Below are 16,936 nucleotides of genomic sequence, written 5' to 3'. Positions count from 1 at the left end.
CAGTCTCTTTTAGCTCTGCTCTGTATAATTAAAAGCCAGTCTGGTGTTATCATCAGGAATTTAACTTCTTGGTTTTAAAATATACTGATTTTTCTAATCCAAGGTGAAGTTCTCAGCCAGGAACTGTGAATGGATTCATGATGGGCCAGGCCCTCATGAATGGTGAAAGTCAGCACAGCTCTAATGAAGTCAGTTGAGCTGCGCCAATTGACACCAGCTGAGGCTCAGGCCCAGGAAACGTGGAGGGGCTTTGGCTCACCAACTATTTCCTTTAATGTCAGAGACATTTTATAATTAACAGACCTCGCTCTTCCAGAGAGCTTTTCATCCATAGATCTCAAAGTGCTTCATGCAGATGGGTAAGTGTAGTTATCTCCATGGCACAGACAGGTTAAGAGACTTTCCTAAGGTCACACAATGAATTGGTGTCAGAGCTGGGAACAGAGCCCCGATCTGCTAACTCCCCATTCTGTGCCTCATCATGTCAGTTTTCTGAGCGTGCAGCCATGCAGCCAGCCCCTCCCAAAGCATTAACAACAAGTGAAAGGTACCTCCTTCCTCCCCCAGACCAGAAAAGGCACTAACCCCAGGAAACACACAGCAGAGTCTTCTTACTTTGAGGTTTATTGTTAGTCTATAAATTATACAGACAGGACACAAGGACAACACTGTATTTTCAACAACTGATCTGAAGTCATGATTGGGAAAATATGCTATAATGGGCTAATAGTGTCATATAAAAACAGTCTACAATCCAAGTGGAGCCTCATCACTCCACAGAAGCAATCGCTGCTGCATCAGCCAGCTGTACAAAACACGGAGTGAACAAAGCACCAGTAAGGCTTTTTCCCAAGCAGCAGGGAAGCTACCAGGCCTGTGCTTTACATCTGGGGCTCTTTGCAGGAACTGTTTGAAGCAGTGCCAGGTCCCAGCAGGGCCTTTCAGGACCTTTCTGATTCTGCCTCAGCTTTTTGGTTGAGTTCAGTCTGCGGGTTCAGAAATGCTCTCAGCGCAGATCAGAGAGAATTCACACGAAGGCTTCAGAGTGCTCTGAATCCACTGGAAAAGCGTTAGTGGCACAGCCAAGATCAGAGTGTCCGGGTTGAGGGCTGGATGGACGGCATTAGGTGTGTTAGTTTGGGGAGGGAGCGGCAGGAGGGCAGGGCCCTTCTGTTCACATGGCAAACAAGCCCACAGCAACCGTTGTCACTAGGAAGCTGAGGACAAGAATCCACCGTGCCAGTGGAGTGCTAGGCAGCATGTCTGTGTGCTTCATCGATGTCTTTTCACCTTCTTTCACAGGAGCTGGTCCTAAATCAACAGAAATCAAATTTTTAAGAGCAGGAATCAGGCTAGGAAGGGTTTGTTTCTATGTTAGTTTTATATCAATCTCCAAAGATGCACTGATGTTATCCCCTAGCACGCTAAACTGCGGCCAAAGTGAGCAACTGCACAGGATAATGGTGGAGGGGTACACCAGATGTACACCACAAGTGGGTGGGCTAGTGAGACTCAAGGTCAGTAGTCAAGTACCTTCAACCAGTTCAGAAGGGCAGGGTTTGTGGTGTAAATCTTCACATCCCTCCCAGGCATGTAGTACAGTCTAATAACCCTCACTGCCCTGCAAGTGCACTCAATTGGTTTCCTCCATGCCAGATGTGCAGGGTAGCCTCTCACTGCTGTAACTTAATGTGTTTTGGTTCCTTTTGCTTTTTGTAAATCTCAAATTTAGTACAATGCCAGGCTCCTTCTGCTTCCTAGGAGCAGCTCAGTGCGCTGTGTAGAGAAAGCCTGAGTGTTGGTTAAAGCTTTCTCAGTGAAAAGATTTTTCTGGAGCACCTAAGATTATTTCATCTCCTCCTTGGCTTTGCTTCCTGGAAAGCCCAGTGCCTGAGCCTTTCAGACAGTCTCCAGCCTTGTGTTCCCCAGCCACTCTTCATTCCCTGGCTCCAGCCTGACTTCATGGCCCAGTCTTGGCTCGGACTCACAACCCAACCCTTGCTCCCTCTGTACCCTGCCCCAGTCCATTCTCTTCCTTCTGGGGTCTGCATGAGGGCAGAATATACATTGGACTATAGAAGGTTTGCTGAAGCAGGGCTCCTCTCTGTCAGATCTTAGCAGCTCTGCCAGTGGTCAAAAGAGCCTGCATGAGAGTAATGGGAGCCTCCCTCTTTTCCTGGCTGCCTCTTTGTATCCCTGAGCTCCTCACCCTGGTTCAATACTCCCCTATAGGCCCCTCCAACTCCTGGCAGTTGCAGAATGCAGGTAAGCACTTGACATAAAAAAACCTTTAGGGTGGGATTTTCAAAAGGCCAACGCTGAGTGCTTTTGAGAGTGCCACGCTCAATCGTGAAGAGGGGGATAAAATTCCAGAATGACAAAAGATGCATTAAAAATGTTTCATGCCATTTCTGTGAAAATTATCCCATCCTTGAATGTGTAGAGAGACCTACATACAAGGGTGAAATTGAGAGTAATGTTCCTTATGCTGAAATTAAGGCGACCCAACTGAATACCATATGAAAGCGTTGTTTGCTAGTTTCAAAATTCTTAGGTTACAAGAACTTTCTTATTTTAACCACATCCTCTCAGATAAGTCACTTTCTCCAGTAGAAGTCTGGAAGCAATCTTTGCTACGGAATAGTTACTCTGACCCCACAATAACAGCCTGGTTTGTAATGGCTGGAGATCGCTTTGAACCTCAGCATGTCATTCTTGCAATGACAGCATCTTGTCAGTAGATGGAGCCATTTCAGCTCTAAAGTTAGACTAGAATATGGAGGAGTGGGAAAGTAGTCGCCCTCGGATACTGCAGCTGCAAGATCTCAAGCCCCGGGGTGATACCAGTAGTTCTGACTTTGCTATATTTCATAGTAAGGAAATGCTGCAGGGACCACACAGCAGCACTTTCCCAACACTCAGGAGAAAAAGAGAATTTTCTCTTGCTTTCCATAAATATGCACTAACAACAAGCACAAAAAGTTTCAGTCCAAAAGACAGGAGTCTGGGTAGGTCTTCATGTCAAGGGGCTTATAATGGGAGTGCCTCCTCAGTCAGGGCTGTCGCATCAACCCTTACCATGCTACCCTGCGCCCAGTCCTGCAGCTTTTGCTCATGCAAGCAGTCTCAGTTGGGCCGGCGTAACTCCAGTGAAGCCAATAGAGTTACACTGGTGTAAAACCAGTGAGAGGACCAGAAGAATCAGGCCCATTCATTGTAACCCTTCCAAACAGTCAGTTTTGCCATGTGTGAAAGGGGGACGATGATAGCACTTTGAGACCTACTGGGGAAAAGCACTGTAGAAAAGTGGCGAATTTTTATTTCTGCAGAGCTCACAAGACTCCACATGCTTCCGGCCTCCTTTGAGGCTCTCAGCAGCAGTTTCCTCACACAATCGTCTGCTACACTAGCCAACACTAGTGGAGTGGAAATAGAGACACAAGGACAGCTGGCGCCAACTCCTCTTTCTTACCACTCAGCAAGAAAAGGTAAAGGGAAGAAAAAACCCCAAAGGAAACTAAAAATTGACTTTAGGAAGGTTCTTACCTTGCTCATGTGCTTCACTTGTGCCTCTTGTGCGAAGCTCCGGCTTCTGTTGTGCAGGGTGACTGTTCTCATGGCACTGGGACACGAATTTCTGCAGTTCCTCAAACACCTTGAGAACAAGAAACACACACACAGTTACCGCATTACCTGAAATGCTGTCTTCTCTCCTCCCTGAGCCCCTTCTTACTGCATAAGAGATTTTGGGAACTAGAGAAAGACATCTGGCCCAGCCACTGATCCTGTGTGTCCTTCCTTCTCCAGAAAGGAGTCTACCTAAGGGTCTCTCTTGAACTCCTCTATACTCCTTGCTTGTTTAATAGTATGAAGTGTGTGAAATGCTTTCCCAGGGCAATTCAATAGGAAGCTGTGCTCCAATGCTCATCCTCCAGATCAGAGGGGAAGCAGAGTGTGTGTTCTCATAGAAGAGTTGTAGGGGAGGGAGGGGATATGTGGAAATACTAGGATAAAGGGATATGTGGACTCTGATTCCTGCCCCCAAATAAACACTCATGTTCGAACAAGAGCAGCAAAGGAAGAGCCTGCATTCAAATCCTGGAGAGGATCCATTGCCCAAAGGAAAAAAAGTTTTCTAGTATCCAGTCTCTTAGGAGGCTCATAAAAGCAACTTTCACACAGGACAAGTTCAGTACAGCTCTCACTACTCCTGCCAGCCCGCAGCTTCCCTTCAGTTCATCAGTACAAATGCCACCTCGCCTATGTGGAGATAGCAGCTGTACCTTAGGTGGGAGAGGCAGTGGGGAATGTGGGCTAGTTCCTCACCTGTATATTCAGCAAGAATGCCCTCTTGGCTTCCTCCAAGATTCTCTTCTTGGTGGCTGGGTCCATCTCGATGGAGTTCATCCGGGAGCGGTACAGCTGCTTGAACTTTGTGGCATTGGACACCCCTTCAAAGGTGAAGAATTCCAGTCCTTCTCCAGTACTGGGTAGGTGGAGAGCTTTCTGGGCAATCTTTTTTAACACCTGCCCACCAGATAGGTCTCCCAAGTACCGAGTGTAGGCATGGGCCACCAGGAGCTCTGGTTCATGCTGGCCCACATAGTGGAGCCTATTCACATATTTCTGAGTGGACTCGGGACATGAGATCTCTTCCCTCCATAGTGGGCCGTAGAAATACTCCAAGTCTTCCTGAAGGGCAGTCTTACGGTGCAGTTCAGCTGGGAAGTAAACGGGGATATAGGCTGGGTGATCCTTGTTACGCTCAATCTCCTCCTCCAGAGCAGAGTAGATGTAGTACAGAGAAGCCATAACCATCTGCAGTAAAAGGGAAGGAATAAGTCAGCGACAGGGTCTCTCGCCTTCCAGCTTCATGTGCACTTCACGTTAATACAACATATCTGCATATATACACTGTGTATGTGTCACTGGTTATTGGGTCGTACCATATCCCCAACTTCACCTTCACCAAGACAGACCTTGGGATCATAGAAATTAGAGTGTGAAGAATCCTATTAGGTCACATCTAGTCTATTCCCCCATACACCGCTCCCCATACAGGGATGATTTCCAAAAGGTACATTCTCCAGTGCACTGTTCAGTTCTGACTGTCTCAAGAGATTGGGGAACTTATCCCTTTCCTAGGCCCTGACAGACTGTTACACAACCTTTTTACTTTATGATCTGTTCATCTAAAGGGCAGACCTCTGCTCAGACACCACAGATGTTGGAACCGCAGCCCCTATCCCTTCATTAAGGTCAGTAAATAGGGTGGCTACTTTCCTTTCACTTTGGTTGCCTCAAGGAGACCAGATAGGAACATCTTTTCAGAGACATTCAGCTAGTAATCCTCAAAAAACACCCACCCACCGTGGCAGCCAAGGTCACTCCTGGCATAAAAGAGGACAGGAAGCACATTCCATCTCTGAAAAGGGACTTTGTGAAAAGATCATTGGGAGGTTGTGTATTTGTTGTGTCTCTATTGCCAATTCACATTTTCTCCTCTTACAAGATGCTTTTTCTAACTGCCAGCCCTTCAAACTGGGGCTTGACAGTTAAACTGGGCTCTTTCCTTCTTGTACATCATCACCAGAAGATCCTGCTGCTCAAATGTTGCTTTCGTTAACACATGTACAGTCCCATTGTCTTTTCAGTCAGGGTGCTCAGGGGTAACTAAGGGCAGAATCTGAAGGCAATGTGATACAGATGGCTCAGGCTTGGTTAAAAATTCTGCTGTGGATACAAAAACCAGAAAAGAAACCAGTTCACTCTCCCTGATCTGTGTTGTTTCTACAGGGCTGACAGCAGCAAAAAGTAATCACTCCTACATTTCCCACTACAGTCAGCAGCTATTTCTACATAGTCATGTTTCAGAAGAGATCTGTATATTACAGGGAAGTTAGCAACAGAAATAAAAAGGATTTTAAACACTGACCCCATTAGCCAAATCCTTGGAAATGTCTGGTAACAGCCAAAGGAAGCTTGGTTACAAAATAGAGGAAAATTGCATGGCAAGTTAAGAAAACTTAACTAGAATAGTTGATATTTTCAAAGCTAACTAGAGGCTTTAGTGGAAGTTGTGTGGCTAAATCCCCCAGTTGATTTTGAAAATCGCAGCCAGTCGGCATTACCTTTTGGAGCCCATAGTTACTTCTGACTCTCCCTGACAACAGATCACTATCCTCTCAGAAACTGACCTGAATCCCTTGGTCTCTGAGGAATGACTTGTGGGGGGCGGGGGTGGAAAGTGTTACTGTTACCCCCCTTTGAAGTTCATTGCCTAGGTAATGCCACATCCCCATTTGCAGGAGTTTGGCACTGTAGTTACTTTCAGAAATTGGTGGATGATTGAGTCATGCTAGATCAAATCAACACCTGTGGCATGACAATCCATGTGTCACATCCTCAAGGCTCTCCGGAATTTCTAGCTCACTTGGCTTTCCTGTTTTTCCTTATGGCTTTGTTTATTATGTGATTCAGCTGTTGGGAACCCCATTATCTCTCCAGGGTTAACTTACGCCTAGATATTGTATGATCATAGAAATTGCAGAGTTATGTATAACTGGTCCTGCTCAAGCTGAGCAAAAAGGGCTCCATAAGGTAATTAGCATTTATTCATTCATTCACTCAACTGGAGCAATGATTAGCTCTTGCATATTTGTGAATGACACTGTTTGCTCAAATCCATTAACTGTATGGTCGTGTCCTCAGGTCCAGTGCAAAACCAAGTTATAATTCTAATATTACAGAGGAAACAACTAGGAACCTTCAGGACCAGAGACTATTCTACAGCCTGGCAGACCTCACTTTTAGGAAATGACTTCCAATATCAAGACTGAATTTTCCTTGTCTCTTTCCTGCTGTTACTTCCATGTATACCCACTTCGATCATTCTAAATAATTTGTCACCCTCCTTGGTGGCTTTAAACCCTTCATATGCTTGTACACAATTATATCTCCATCAATCATCATTTGACTATAATCAAACACATGGGCATTTAATTGCTTTAATCTTTCCTCACAAATCAATTTCTTCAGCCCTTTCTTGTAGCCTCAGCAAAGCAAGGCACACCCCCACTAAGCGTAGCTTCGGTACCCACCCAGAAATACACAGCTCTGTGTCACATTCTGCAACAGGAGTTTGCAAGACATTGAGAGAGCCCTGAAGTTACTTGGGGCCAGATGCTGGCGTGATGAGTGACACAATGATGCCACGTTGTCATGACCCAAAGATTTTCCCGTTCAGGAGCCCTGGCTTGGCTGTTCTGAATTAGACACGAGAGGTTCCCTAGAGCCCAGTTTTCCCCATCCACTCCAGCAGCGCTGCAGGGTTACCTTAAACTCCTGGAGTGACACCTGCCCCCTCTGGAAATTCTTCATGAACTCTGTGCTCTCTGCCTGCTCATGCACCTCTTTGGTGGCTTCCTTCAGGGCTTCTGATAAGTCTCCAGGCATGCTGGGAAAACGTTAGGAAAAAGCCCATCAGTGTCAGAAACATCTCACCACCCCCTCCAAAACAAAAGCTAGCTCTTTCCCAACAAGTGGGGTGGGGAGAAAAAGCATCCCAGGGTGGGAGTGGAAAGAGAAGGACCATCAGCATCCCAAATTCTGCCAGGAGAGGGGGAAGAGATTGTAAGTAGAAAGGAGGAGAAAGGGAAAAGGATCCTCCCATTCCCAGTAGAGTAGAGGTGGAGAGCAGCAATCCGAATCCCAACCCAAAGAGTGAGGTGGGGAGAAATGCCATTCCTTTCTATGATAATTTCCCTTGGATTCTAGCCCCACTGTCACCTTTCAGAGCTGTGTGTCTTGGAACCTTCCATTTCTCTTTTCTTTTCTTCCTTCGCTTTTTCACTCTTCTGTTGTCTTCTTCTCTCCTGTCCCCCTTTGTCCTCTCTTCTCTCAGGGCTCTGGGAAGCTTTGGAATTAAGCAGCCCTTCTGCATCCTGCTTTATACTTGGCTCAGATCACGTGAGCAACCAAACAGCTGACCCTGGTGTAATTGTTGCAACATACACACTTTCCTCCAGGGAAGGGAGGAGTCTCCTGACCTCTCTTGACAATGAAGCTCAAAAACAGGATGTTGAAAGATGTCTCCTTACAGAATGCTGGGCAGTTTGCCCAGGCTTATTAACCCTTTTTCTGCCCAGCTGGTAGCACCGAGAACTAAGACGCTCCAGTGTGAATGCTTGGGACGATTCACTAATGCTTAAGGGGTTCACACTGGGAAATTAATTCAGATTAAAGCAGGGTGTGAATTTAAAGTGCAATCTCTAGTCCTGATCAACTCCCTGTGTGGAGACTGATTCCAGAATAAGGGTGACTTTTTCCGAATTAGTTTAATCCATTTTTGTAAGTGGATTAACTAATTCAGAATAAGGCACTCTAATTCCCTGTGTGGATGCTCATATTCTGCAATAAATCAAGACTAGCTATTCAGAATAACTCCCCGTGTAGACAAGCCCTCAGAGTCTATCTGTACATGTCCTCCCTTTCAGATAACATGGAGCTCAGACTTTGAGGAGGAGTGAATGGAAATGATGGTTGGCAGCTTCAAGGGTACTAAGTTCCCACACAGTAACTGCTTGGTACATGGCACAGAGAAGGTACATGCTAAAGACCCAAACAAGGGCATGCGCAAGAATAAAAATGTGACTGCCTTTGGAGGGGCATGTTCTGTTGCTCGCTTGCTCTCCCCAGCGCGGCCACGGGGCCGGAGGAGCTCTGTGCCCCACCGTTTATTGTGCACATCCCTGGACCTGAAGGATGGTGAACTATACCTGGGTTAGGGGAAATTCTGGTGGAGGTCTGCAGAGACCTTGAAATACAAACCTGGGTCTAGGGGCAAAAGAGAACCGGATTGTCTAGAGACTGGTTTCCTGGCAGTAGTTGCTGGCACCTGCCCCTTTGCGGTTGTAACTGGTGAATAATTAGGAACTCATGGGGCCAAAATGGAGTTCTCGTCAGGCTTTAGGTGGGTTAGAAGCTCAGCCTGCTAGTGTGGAGCTGGATGTGGAAAATGCATCGATTGGCTTTCTTTTTGGCAAACAGAACATTCTCCTTCAACCAGAAAACAGGGCAGGGTACAGTTAAAAAAGGGACCCAGGTCCTGGTGAGGGCACTGTGGTGTGAGCCTCTCACCCCAGACCTTTGGCCACACCTTATAACACTGACTGGGGACCGTGCCAGTACTAGGATATAGAAGCCAGCTGGCAGGATTTGTTGTTTTCGCCTCAGTCAGACATTTGCAGTTAGGAGGCTGAGTGTTCAGGAAAGATTACACAGCACTTCTGCAGCTGACTCATCTGGGCTCCCTGCCTTCCCTTTTTCTCTTAAAGCAATGGGAACACTCAAGAACATTTCTGCATAGTCTCTAGTTCCCTTCCTCCCTCACACCGTACATGTCATTACACTTGGGGTGCTGCTATTCTTCTGCATTTATCCTGCAGGATAAAATAACTGTCTCACATCTGAGTTGTGAAATCATGTTGCATCCTCATATCAAGACTTGACATCATGAGGCCTAAAATATGCTTGTGACATAGGGGTCCTGAAGGGCGACCGCTACTATGCAGGTCTGCATATACAGGATCCTTCTTCAGAGATCCACCTCGTGGAGGATGGAAAGGTGGTGTCCTTAAAATGACCATTTCTCTCTCACATTGTCCTCAGGGTCATGTGGAACTTTCAGGTGTCTTCAAAGAGTCCTGATAAGAGATAGAGGATGCAAGAAATCAGACCTCTAGCTCTGGCGGAGGGGGAGGTTTGTTTGTGATGAAAGAGCCCCTTCCTTCCAGGAGCACCTCCACCCCAGAAGTTACATGCTTATGTTACATGCTTGTGGATATCTAAAGAGATGATGTACAACAGGGAGGGAACAATCAGGATATTTGGGGAACTATCTGAAAATTACGTAGGCCCAGTCTTTGCAGTGGCAGGACTTGGACATCGCTGAGCTCCACTGCTGTTGGGAGAGAGGTTTGGTCACCTCTGCCATGCTGCCAACATGACATGTTGTGGAAGTGGACAAGGGGGTTGAGCATGCCAGTGAGTTGGCACAGATTTGAGAATGGCTCCTCTCTTCCTATTCTGAGTTCAACATCCAAAAAGGGCAGGGGCACAGGAGGAAGCAATTCCAATGCCCGGACACTGAAGCTTGAAAAATACAAACAGGAAATGAGGTGCACTTTTTTAAACACTAAGGATTAATTGACCATTGGAACAACGTAGCAAGAGACGTAGTGGATTCTCCGTCATTTGAAATCTTTCCATCGGGATGGAGTCTCTTTCTAAGAGAGATGCTTTTGCTCCATTTGTGAGTTATTGTGGTTGATACAGGGATCACTTGGTAAAATTCTATGGCCTGGTAGAAAGTCAGACTAGATGCTCACAATGATTGCTTTTGATCTTAAAAATCTATGAATCCTAGTGGATGAGCAAATTACACCAAGAAGTCAGATGGTTTAGCAGTTGATAAAGAATTACTGACCAGTAAATGGGATGGAGAAGGAGAACTTAAGGAGCATTTGGCCTTGTATAGGATTGACAGCAAATTCTGCAAGTAGAAGTTATGTTTCCAGTTAGAGCACGTGAAATCACACATCCTAAAAAGTTTCACTTCTCTGTGAGATGTGCTGTCCCTGCTGGGGCAGCAGTGAGTAATGCCGGAGGCTGGGCTCAGAAGAGAACACGGTCCTCAGGAAAAGTTACTGTTGCCATGTAAACAAGGGATTAGTAGTGTTTGCCAGGCCGTGACACAGCAGAATGCAGCCTGGTGGTAGCCTGTAGTGTATCAGAAAGCAGTTAATATTCAGTTTAAAAGATTTAATGGAGATGACAGGAGCTTTATGGAGCCTAAAACCTTCCCCAGCAAAATAGGAACGTGACCCATCTGGAGACCAGGGTTATAGCCACCCCACACCTTAGCTGGCAATTACCAGGGTGAGATAATTTTATTCACGTGGATTCACTGACGTTTACCAAGGGCAGGATGGTCAAACCTACGATCAGTACAGGTATGGTGCAGGTGTAGGCAGTCTGACAAGCCTAGATCAAATGTAAAGTCTGAAATCACAGGTCAGAAGTCAGAATGCACAGTACTGAAGAAAAAGGGCTGGGCGGAGACGGGCATGTGCCCACAGTATGTCTGAATTCCTGTGATGCACCCTGCTAAGGTGAGGGGTGCACATGCAGTACAGCTCAGTTCCTACAGAAGCATACCTCTAAGGTGAGGGGTGCGCACACACTGTGGCTGAATTCTTAGGTTATATACTTCAAGAGTAACGGATTCACACAGTACAGAGGAATTCCAAGGACAAATGCTCCAAACAAGATGACAGCACATAGTGTAGATGAATTCCTAGGACAACTTGCTTGAAGGATGATGGAGAACATAGCACAGATGAACTCCTAAGACAAACATTCCAAAGGTGACAGAAGAACAAGGTAAAGGTGAATTCCCATGACTAATGCTCCAAGCATGACAGAAGTGCACAGTACAGGTACTTGTTCCTAATGTTCAAGAGCTCAGAGCACTGGCAGGTGTGCTGAGCACACACGTGATATGTACACATGCCAGGGGCTGTGACAAGAGTGGATAACAGAAAAACTCCCCAGGGCATATGCTCTTATGCCTCCTATAATATAGAAAGCAATGACCTCTTTAGGATATTGGTAGCGCACACAATGGGAGCCCAAAGTATCAACAAATTCTGGTGAGAGTTTGATGGGAGCACATAGTACAATTAAAGTCCTTAGGGCACGTACAGCACTGACAGGCTCTTCGGAGCACGTACTGGAGTGGGGGCAGAGGTGAAAGTAAGCTAGTACGCCCCGGTACGGCATACTGGCAAGAGCTGGTGCGCCGTACTGGGGTGGATCGGCTTCCCCAGGAGCAATTTAAAGGGCCTGCGGCTCCCAGCAGCAGCTGGAGCCCCCGGCCTTTTAAATTCCTGCCAGAGCCCTGCTGTCGGAGCCCTGGGGTAGCGCGGCGGGGCTGGGGCGGCGATTTAAAGGACCCGGGGCGGTAGCTGCGGCCGAGCCCTGGGCCCTTTAAATCGTCCCTGGAGCCCCGCCGCCGCTGCCACCCTAGGCCCTTTAAATTGCCCCTGGAGCCTGCTGGAGCCCTGGGGAAGCGGCGGCGGGGCTCCGGGGACGATTTAAAGGGCCCAGGGCTCCGGCCACCACTACCGCCCAGGGCCCTTTAAACCGCTGCCAGAGGCCCCGGCTGCTGCTGTTACCCCGGGGAGGGGGAAGGAGGCACTTGCCGGTACAGGGTCCCAGGCCCGCCCCTTCTGCCTGAGACCCTGCCCCTTCCGGGGGCCAGAGCCAGCCCCAGCCCAGCCCCGTACCAGTAAGTCCCCAGGCTTACTTTCACCCCTGAGTGGGAGTGCACATTACTGATAAACTGTGCAGCATGCGCACTGTGCTGATCAACTACTTGGGCTGTGCATGACCTCCAGTCCCCTATACCGTCACAAATACACCTGGCCGAGGGGGGGAAAGAGAGCAAGCAGAAACTCACATAGTCAACCCGCAGAAAATAAGATAATGATCCGATCCCGCAGCGCAAACCCTTAGCATTTAACTGTGTTGTCCCTTTGAATCAACAAGACTACTCATGTGTCTAAAGTGAAAGGTGTGTGTGTTTGCAAGACTGGGGCCTAAGCATGAACAGCAGCATTTGAATACCCCATACACAAACTGGTAAATCTGTCTGGTGAGTTGTGTATCTTTCTCAGAGTAGGGGAACCTGCAGGAATTAGATTTCAAGTTCCACTTTACCAAAGCTCCCATTTTCTTCCTGCTCGAAGGGTATCTATCACTCATCTTCCCTTCCCCCTGAAGCAGTAATTAGGGGCTCCCTGGATTTAAGGCTTAGCTGTATTTCCAGATAATTCTGAGGTCTGATTGTTTCCAAAATGGGAGTGTTGCCAGCTGAAGCAGCTGCAATCTCAGGCCAGAGAACAGGAAACTGCTTGATTAATACACAGCCTCACATGGGCCTCTGACTGCCGTGACTCAGCAAAAAAAAGCCTCTGGACTGAAATTTGACACAGCACTCTGGAGAGGCAAACAAACACTACAGTGACTCAGCAAAATGAGGAGCCAAACACATGATTTTGGAGTCCCTTGAAAGGGTTAGTTAGCATAATCCAGACAACTTGGCTCCTGGGCTATGTGCATTTTGGGCATTTGCTGTTCCTGTGGTCAGAGTTCACAAAACAGATGGATTTTCTGACCGACACACAGCTCCCCAAGTTACCAGCAGTTCAGGGGGGAAGACCAGCTAAATAAAATACTACTTTGTTCACCTTCACAAATGGCAGGAGATTGTGAAAAGAGGCAAATCAGAAATTTCCTCCCCACCAAAAGAGCACCACATAAAATATAAATGAGCTTTTAGAAGAAACATTTAAAAACAAATCTATCACCACCTGCCTTCCCCACCCTCTTGATCAGGGGTGCTCAAGCTTTTTCTTTCTGAGCCCCCCCCCGCCTAACATGCTATAAAAATTCTATGGCCCACCTGTGTCACAACAGCTGTTTGTCTGCATATAAAAGCCAGGGCCAGCATTAGGGGTAGCAACCAGGGCAATTGCCCGAGGCCCCATGCCACAGGCACCCCTATGAAGCTACACTACTTAGGCTTCAGCCTCAAGTGGTGGGTTTCTGCCCTGAGCCCCAGTGAGTCTAATGCCGGCCCTGCTTGGTGGACCCCCTGAAACCTGCTCGCGGCCCCCCAGGTGGCCCCAGACCCATGGTTGAGAACCATTGCTCTTTACAACTCTATTTTACACCAGAACAAGCTGCAAATTACTGCATTGCCTCAAAGTAGCAGAATTCATGGTGTTGCATCTTCAGTGTAAAAACTCAATGGAGCTCCGCACATGAGTGAAGTTACTCATTCTTAAGTGCCTGCGGTGTCAGACCACAATACACCAAAAGATTAATTTTATTATGTTGACGTACAGTAGTAGCTGAAAGCCTGTCATGGTGCACAGGAGTAATTCGTAAAGTCATGTGTGTAAAAAAGCCAAAAATGACTGAGCACTTAAAAACTGAAAAACTCCCACTGAGAGTTACCAAAAGCAACTACAGCATTTGCTCAAGAAACTTCCTGAAAAAGCACAAGATCAAATCCGCACAGACACACCCCTGGAACCCCGACCTGGGATATTCTATCTACTACCCAAGATCCATAAACCTGGAAATCCTGGGCGCCCCATCATCTCAGGCATTGGCACCCTGACAGCAGGATTGTCTGGCTATGTAGACTCCCTCCTCAGGCCCTACGCTACCAGCACTCCCAGCTACCTTCGAGACACCACTGACTTCCTGAGGAAACTACAATCCATCGGTGATCTTCCTGATAACACCATCCTGGCCACTATGGATGTAGAAGCCCTCTACACCAACATTCCACACAAAGATGGACTACAAGCCGTCAAGAACACTATCCCCGATAATGTCACGGCTAACCTGGTGGCTGAACTTTGTGACTTTGTCCTTACCCATAACTACTTCACATTTGGGGACAATGTATACCTTCAGATCAGCGGCACTGCTATGGGTACCCGCATGGCCCCACAATATGCCAACATTTTTATGGCTGATTTAGAACAACGCTTCCTCAGCTCTCGTCCCCTAAAGCCCCTACTCTACTTGCGCTATATTGATGACATCTTCATCATCTGGACCCATGGAAAAGAAGCCCTTGAGGAATTCCACCATGATTTCAACAATTTCCATCCCACCACCAACCTCAGCCTGGTCCAGTCCACACAAGAGATCCACTTCCTGGACACTACAGTGCTAATAAACAATGGTCACATAAACACCACCCTATACCGGAAACCTACTGACCGCTATTCCTACCTGCATGCCTCCAGCTTTCACCCTGACCACACCACACGATCCATCGTCTACAGCCAAGCTCTGCGATACAACCGCATTTGCTCCAACCCCTCAGACAGAGACAAACACCTACAAGATCTCTGTCAAGCTTTCTTACAACTACAATACCCACCTGCAGAAGTAAAGAAACAGATTGATAGAGCCAGAAGAGTTCCCAGAAGTTACCTACTACAGGACAGGCCTAACAAAGAAAATAACAGAACGCCACTAGCCGTCACCTTCAGCCCCCAACTAAAACCCCTCCAACGCATTATTAAGGATCTACAACCTATCCTAAAGGATGACCCAACACTCTCACAAATCTTGGGAGACAGGCCAGTCCTTGCCTACAGACAGCCCCGCAACCTGAAGCAAATACTCACCAACAACCACATACCACACAACAGAACCACTAACCCAGGAACTTATCCTTGCAACAAAGCCCGTTGCCAACTGTGCCCACATATCTATTCAGGGGACACCATCACAGGGCCTAATAACATCAGCCACACTATCAGAGGCTCGTTCACCTGCACATCCACCAATGTGATATATGCCATCATGTGCCAGCAATGCCCCTCTGCCATGTACATTGGTCAAACTGGACAGTCTCTACGTAAAAGAATAAATGGACACAAATCAGATGTCAAGAATTATAACATTCATAAACCAGTCGGAGAACACTTCAATCTCTCTGGTCACGCGATCACAGACATGAAGGTCGCTATCTTAAAACAAAAAAACTTCAAATCCAGACTCCAGCGAGAAACTGCTGAATTGGAATTCATTTGCAAATTGGATACTATTAATTTAGGCTTAAATAGAGACTTGGAGTGGCTAAGTCATTATGCAAGGTAGCCTGTTTCCTCTTGTTTTTTCCTACCCCCCCCCCCCCCCAGATGTTCTGGTTTAACTTGGATTTTAACTTGAAGAGTGGTCAGTTTGGATGAGCTATTACCAGCAGGAGAGTGAGTTTGTGTGTGTATGGGGGTGGGGGGGATGTGAGAACCTGGATTTATGCAGGAAATAGCCCAGCTTAATTGTCATGCACATTGTGTAAAGAGTTATCACTTTGGATGGGCTATCACCAGCAGGAGAGTGAATTTGTGTGGGGGGGTGGAGGGTGAGAAAACCTGGATTTGTGCTGGAAATCACTTTAGATAAGCTATTACCAGCAGGACAGTGGGGTGGGAATAGGTATTGTTTCATATTCTCTGTGTATATATAAAGCCTGCTGCAGTTTCCACGATATGCATCTGAAGAAGTGAGCTGTAGCTCACGAAAGCTTATGCTCTAATAAATTGGTTAGTCTCTAAGGTGCCACAAGTCCTCCTTTTCTTTTTGCGAATACAGACTAACACGGCTGTTACTCTGAAACCTGAACAGTAACAGACTGCAAATCCCAGCTCTGACTGAACCTAGTGACATCCTGAACAAAAAGAGCTCTCAGCCATGCTTGTAGCTGTTTCCTTTGCTTCACACTGACTCAGCAGACATTCTAGACTTCAGTTTGGGGTTATTGCGTATGCTCGTTGTGTTGTGGTGAGGGGTTGTGTTGATTTGTGTTTGGTTTGTGTTGAGCTGGCTGGGAGAGTTGTGTGGACTTGTGCGGGTGGCGAATGAGGTGTGCGTGCTGCAGTGAGGGGTTGTGTATGTGTTTGGAGTTATTGTGTGTGCTTGTTGTGGTGTTGTGTGGATTGATCGGTGTCAGTGGGGTGTGCTGGGAGATTTGTGCTGATTTGTGCAGATGGCAGTTGGGCCCACATATGTGGCTGTTGGGCCAAATAATCCACTGTCTGTGCGGCCTCCCTCATTCAACCAATGAAACCGTTGAATACAAATTAGCTGCAGAACAATGGTGGTAGCTGGTTGAGTTACCTTGGATATCACAGTGGTCTAGGACTCTTCTAGATACAGGCCTTACTGTAGCTGTACGACATATGGGTGTAATTCGTAAACTCAAAATAGCTGAGAACTAAAAACTGGATGGTAAAAGACTGTGAATCCCAGTGATGACTGAAGCTGGTGCTATTCTGAACAAACA

General features: G+C 47.0%; 1 protein-coding gene across 3 annotated transcripts; it reads right to left on the bottom strand.

Annotated features, from left to right (window-relative positions):
- Nucleotides 1-606: 606 nt before the first annotated feature.
- Nucleotides 607-7,979, bottom strand: HMOX1 (heme oxygenase 1). Of its 3 annotated transcripts, XM_073324834.1 has the most exons (5): nt 7,789-7,978; nt 7,336-7,456; nt 4,327-4,818; nt 3,547-3,655; nt 607-1,311 (listed from the first exon to the last, which is right to left on the bottom strand). In XM_073324834.1, exons 1-5 carry the CDS (start codon nt 7,818-7,820, stop codon nt 1,175-1,177), a joined length of 891 nt encoding a protein of 296 aa, XP_073180935.1. In that variant the 5' UTR covers nt 7,821-7,978; the 3' UTR covers nt 607-1,174. The 3 variants fall into 3 exon arrangements, with proteins under 3 accessions (XP_073180935.1, XP_073180944.1, XP_073180953.1); XM_073324843.1 differs by lacking the exon at nt 7,336-7,456 and having other exon boundaries at nt 7,789-7,979; XM_073324852.1 differs by lacking the exons at nt 7,336-7,456; nt 7,789-7,978 and adding an exon at nt 5,510-7,320.
- Between the last annotated feature and the right edge of the window lie 8,957 nt (nt 7,980-16,936).

Source organism: Lepidochelys kempii, chromosome 1 (assembly GCF_965140265.1).
Source record: "Lepidochelys kempii isolate rLepKem1 chromosome 1, rLepKem1.hap2, whole genome shotgun sequence".
Taxonomy (NCBI): Eukaryota; Metazoa; Chordata; order Testudines; family Cheloniidae; genus Lepidochelys; species Lepidochelys kempii.
This window is presented reverse-complemented; position numbering and strand designations above follow the sequence as displayed.

Coding starts and splice junctions, on each gene's coding strand:
- HMOX1 (XM_073324834.1), bottom strand. CDS start 7,820: ATGGAAGGTTCCAAGACACACAGCTCTGAAAG. Junction 7,457..7,788: donor AAGACACACAGCTCTGAAAG/GTGACAGTGGGG, acceptor ACGTTTTCCCAG/CATGCCTGGAGACTTATCAG. Junction 4,819..7,335: donor TGTCACTCCAGGAGTTTAAG/GTAACCCTGCAG, acceptor CTTTTACTGCAG/ATGGTTATGGCTTCTCTGTA.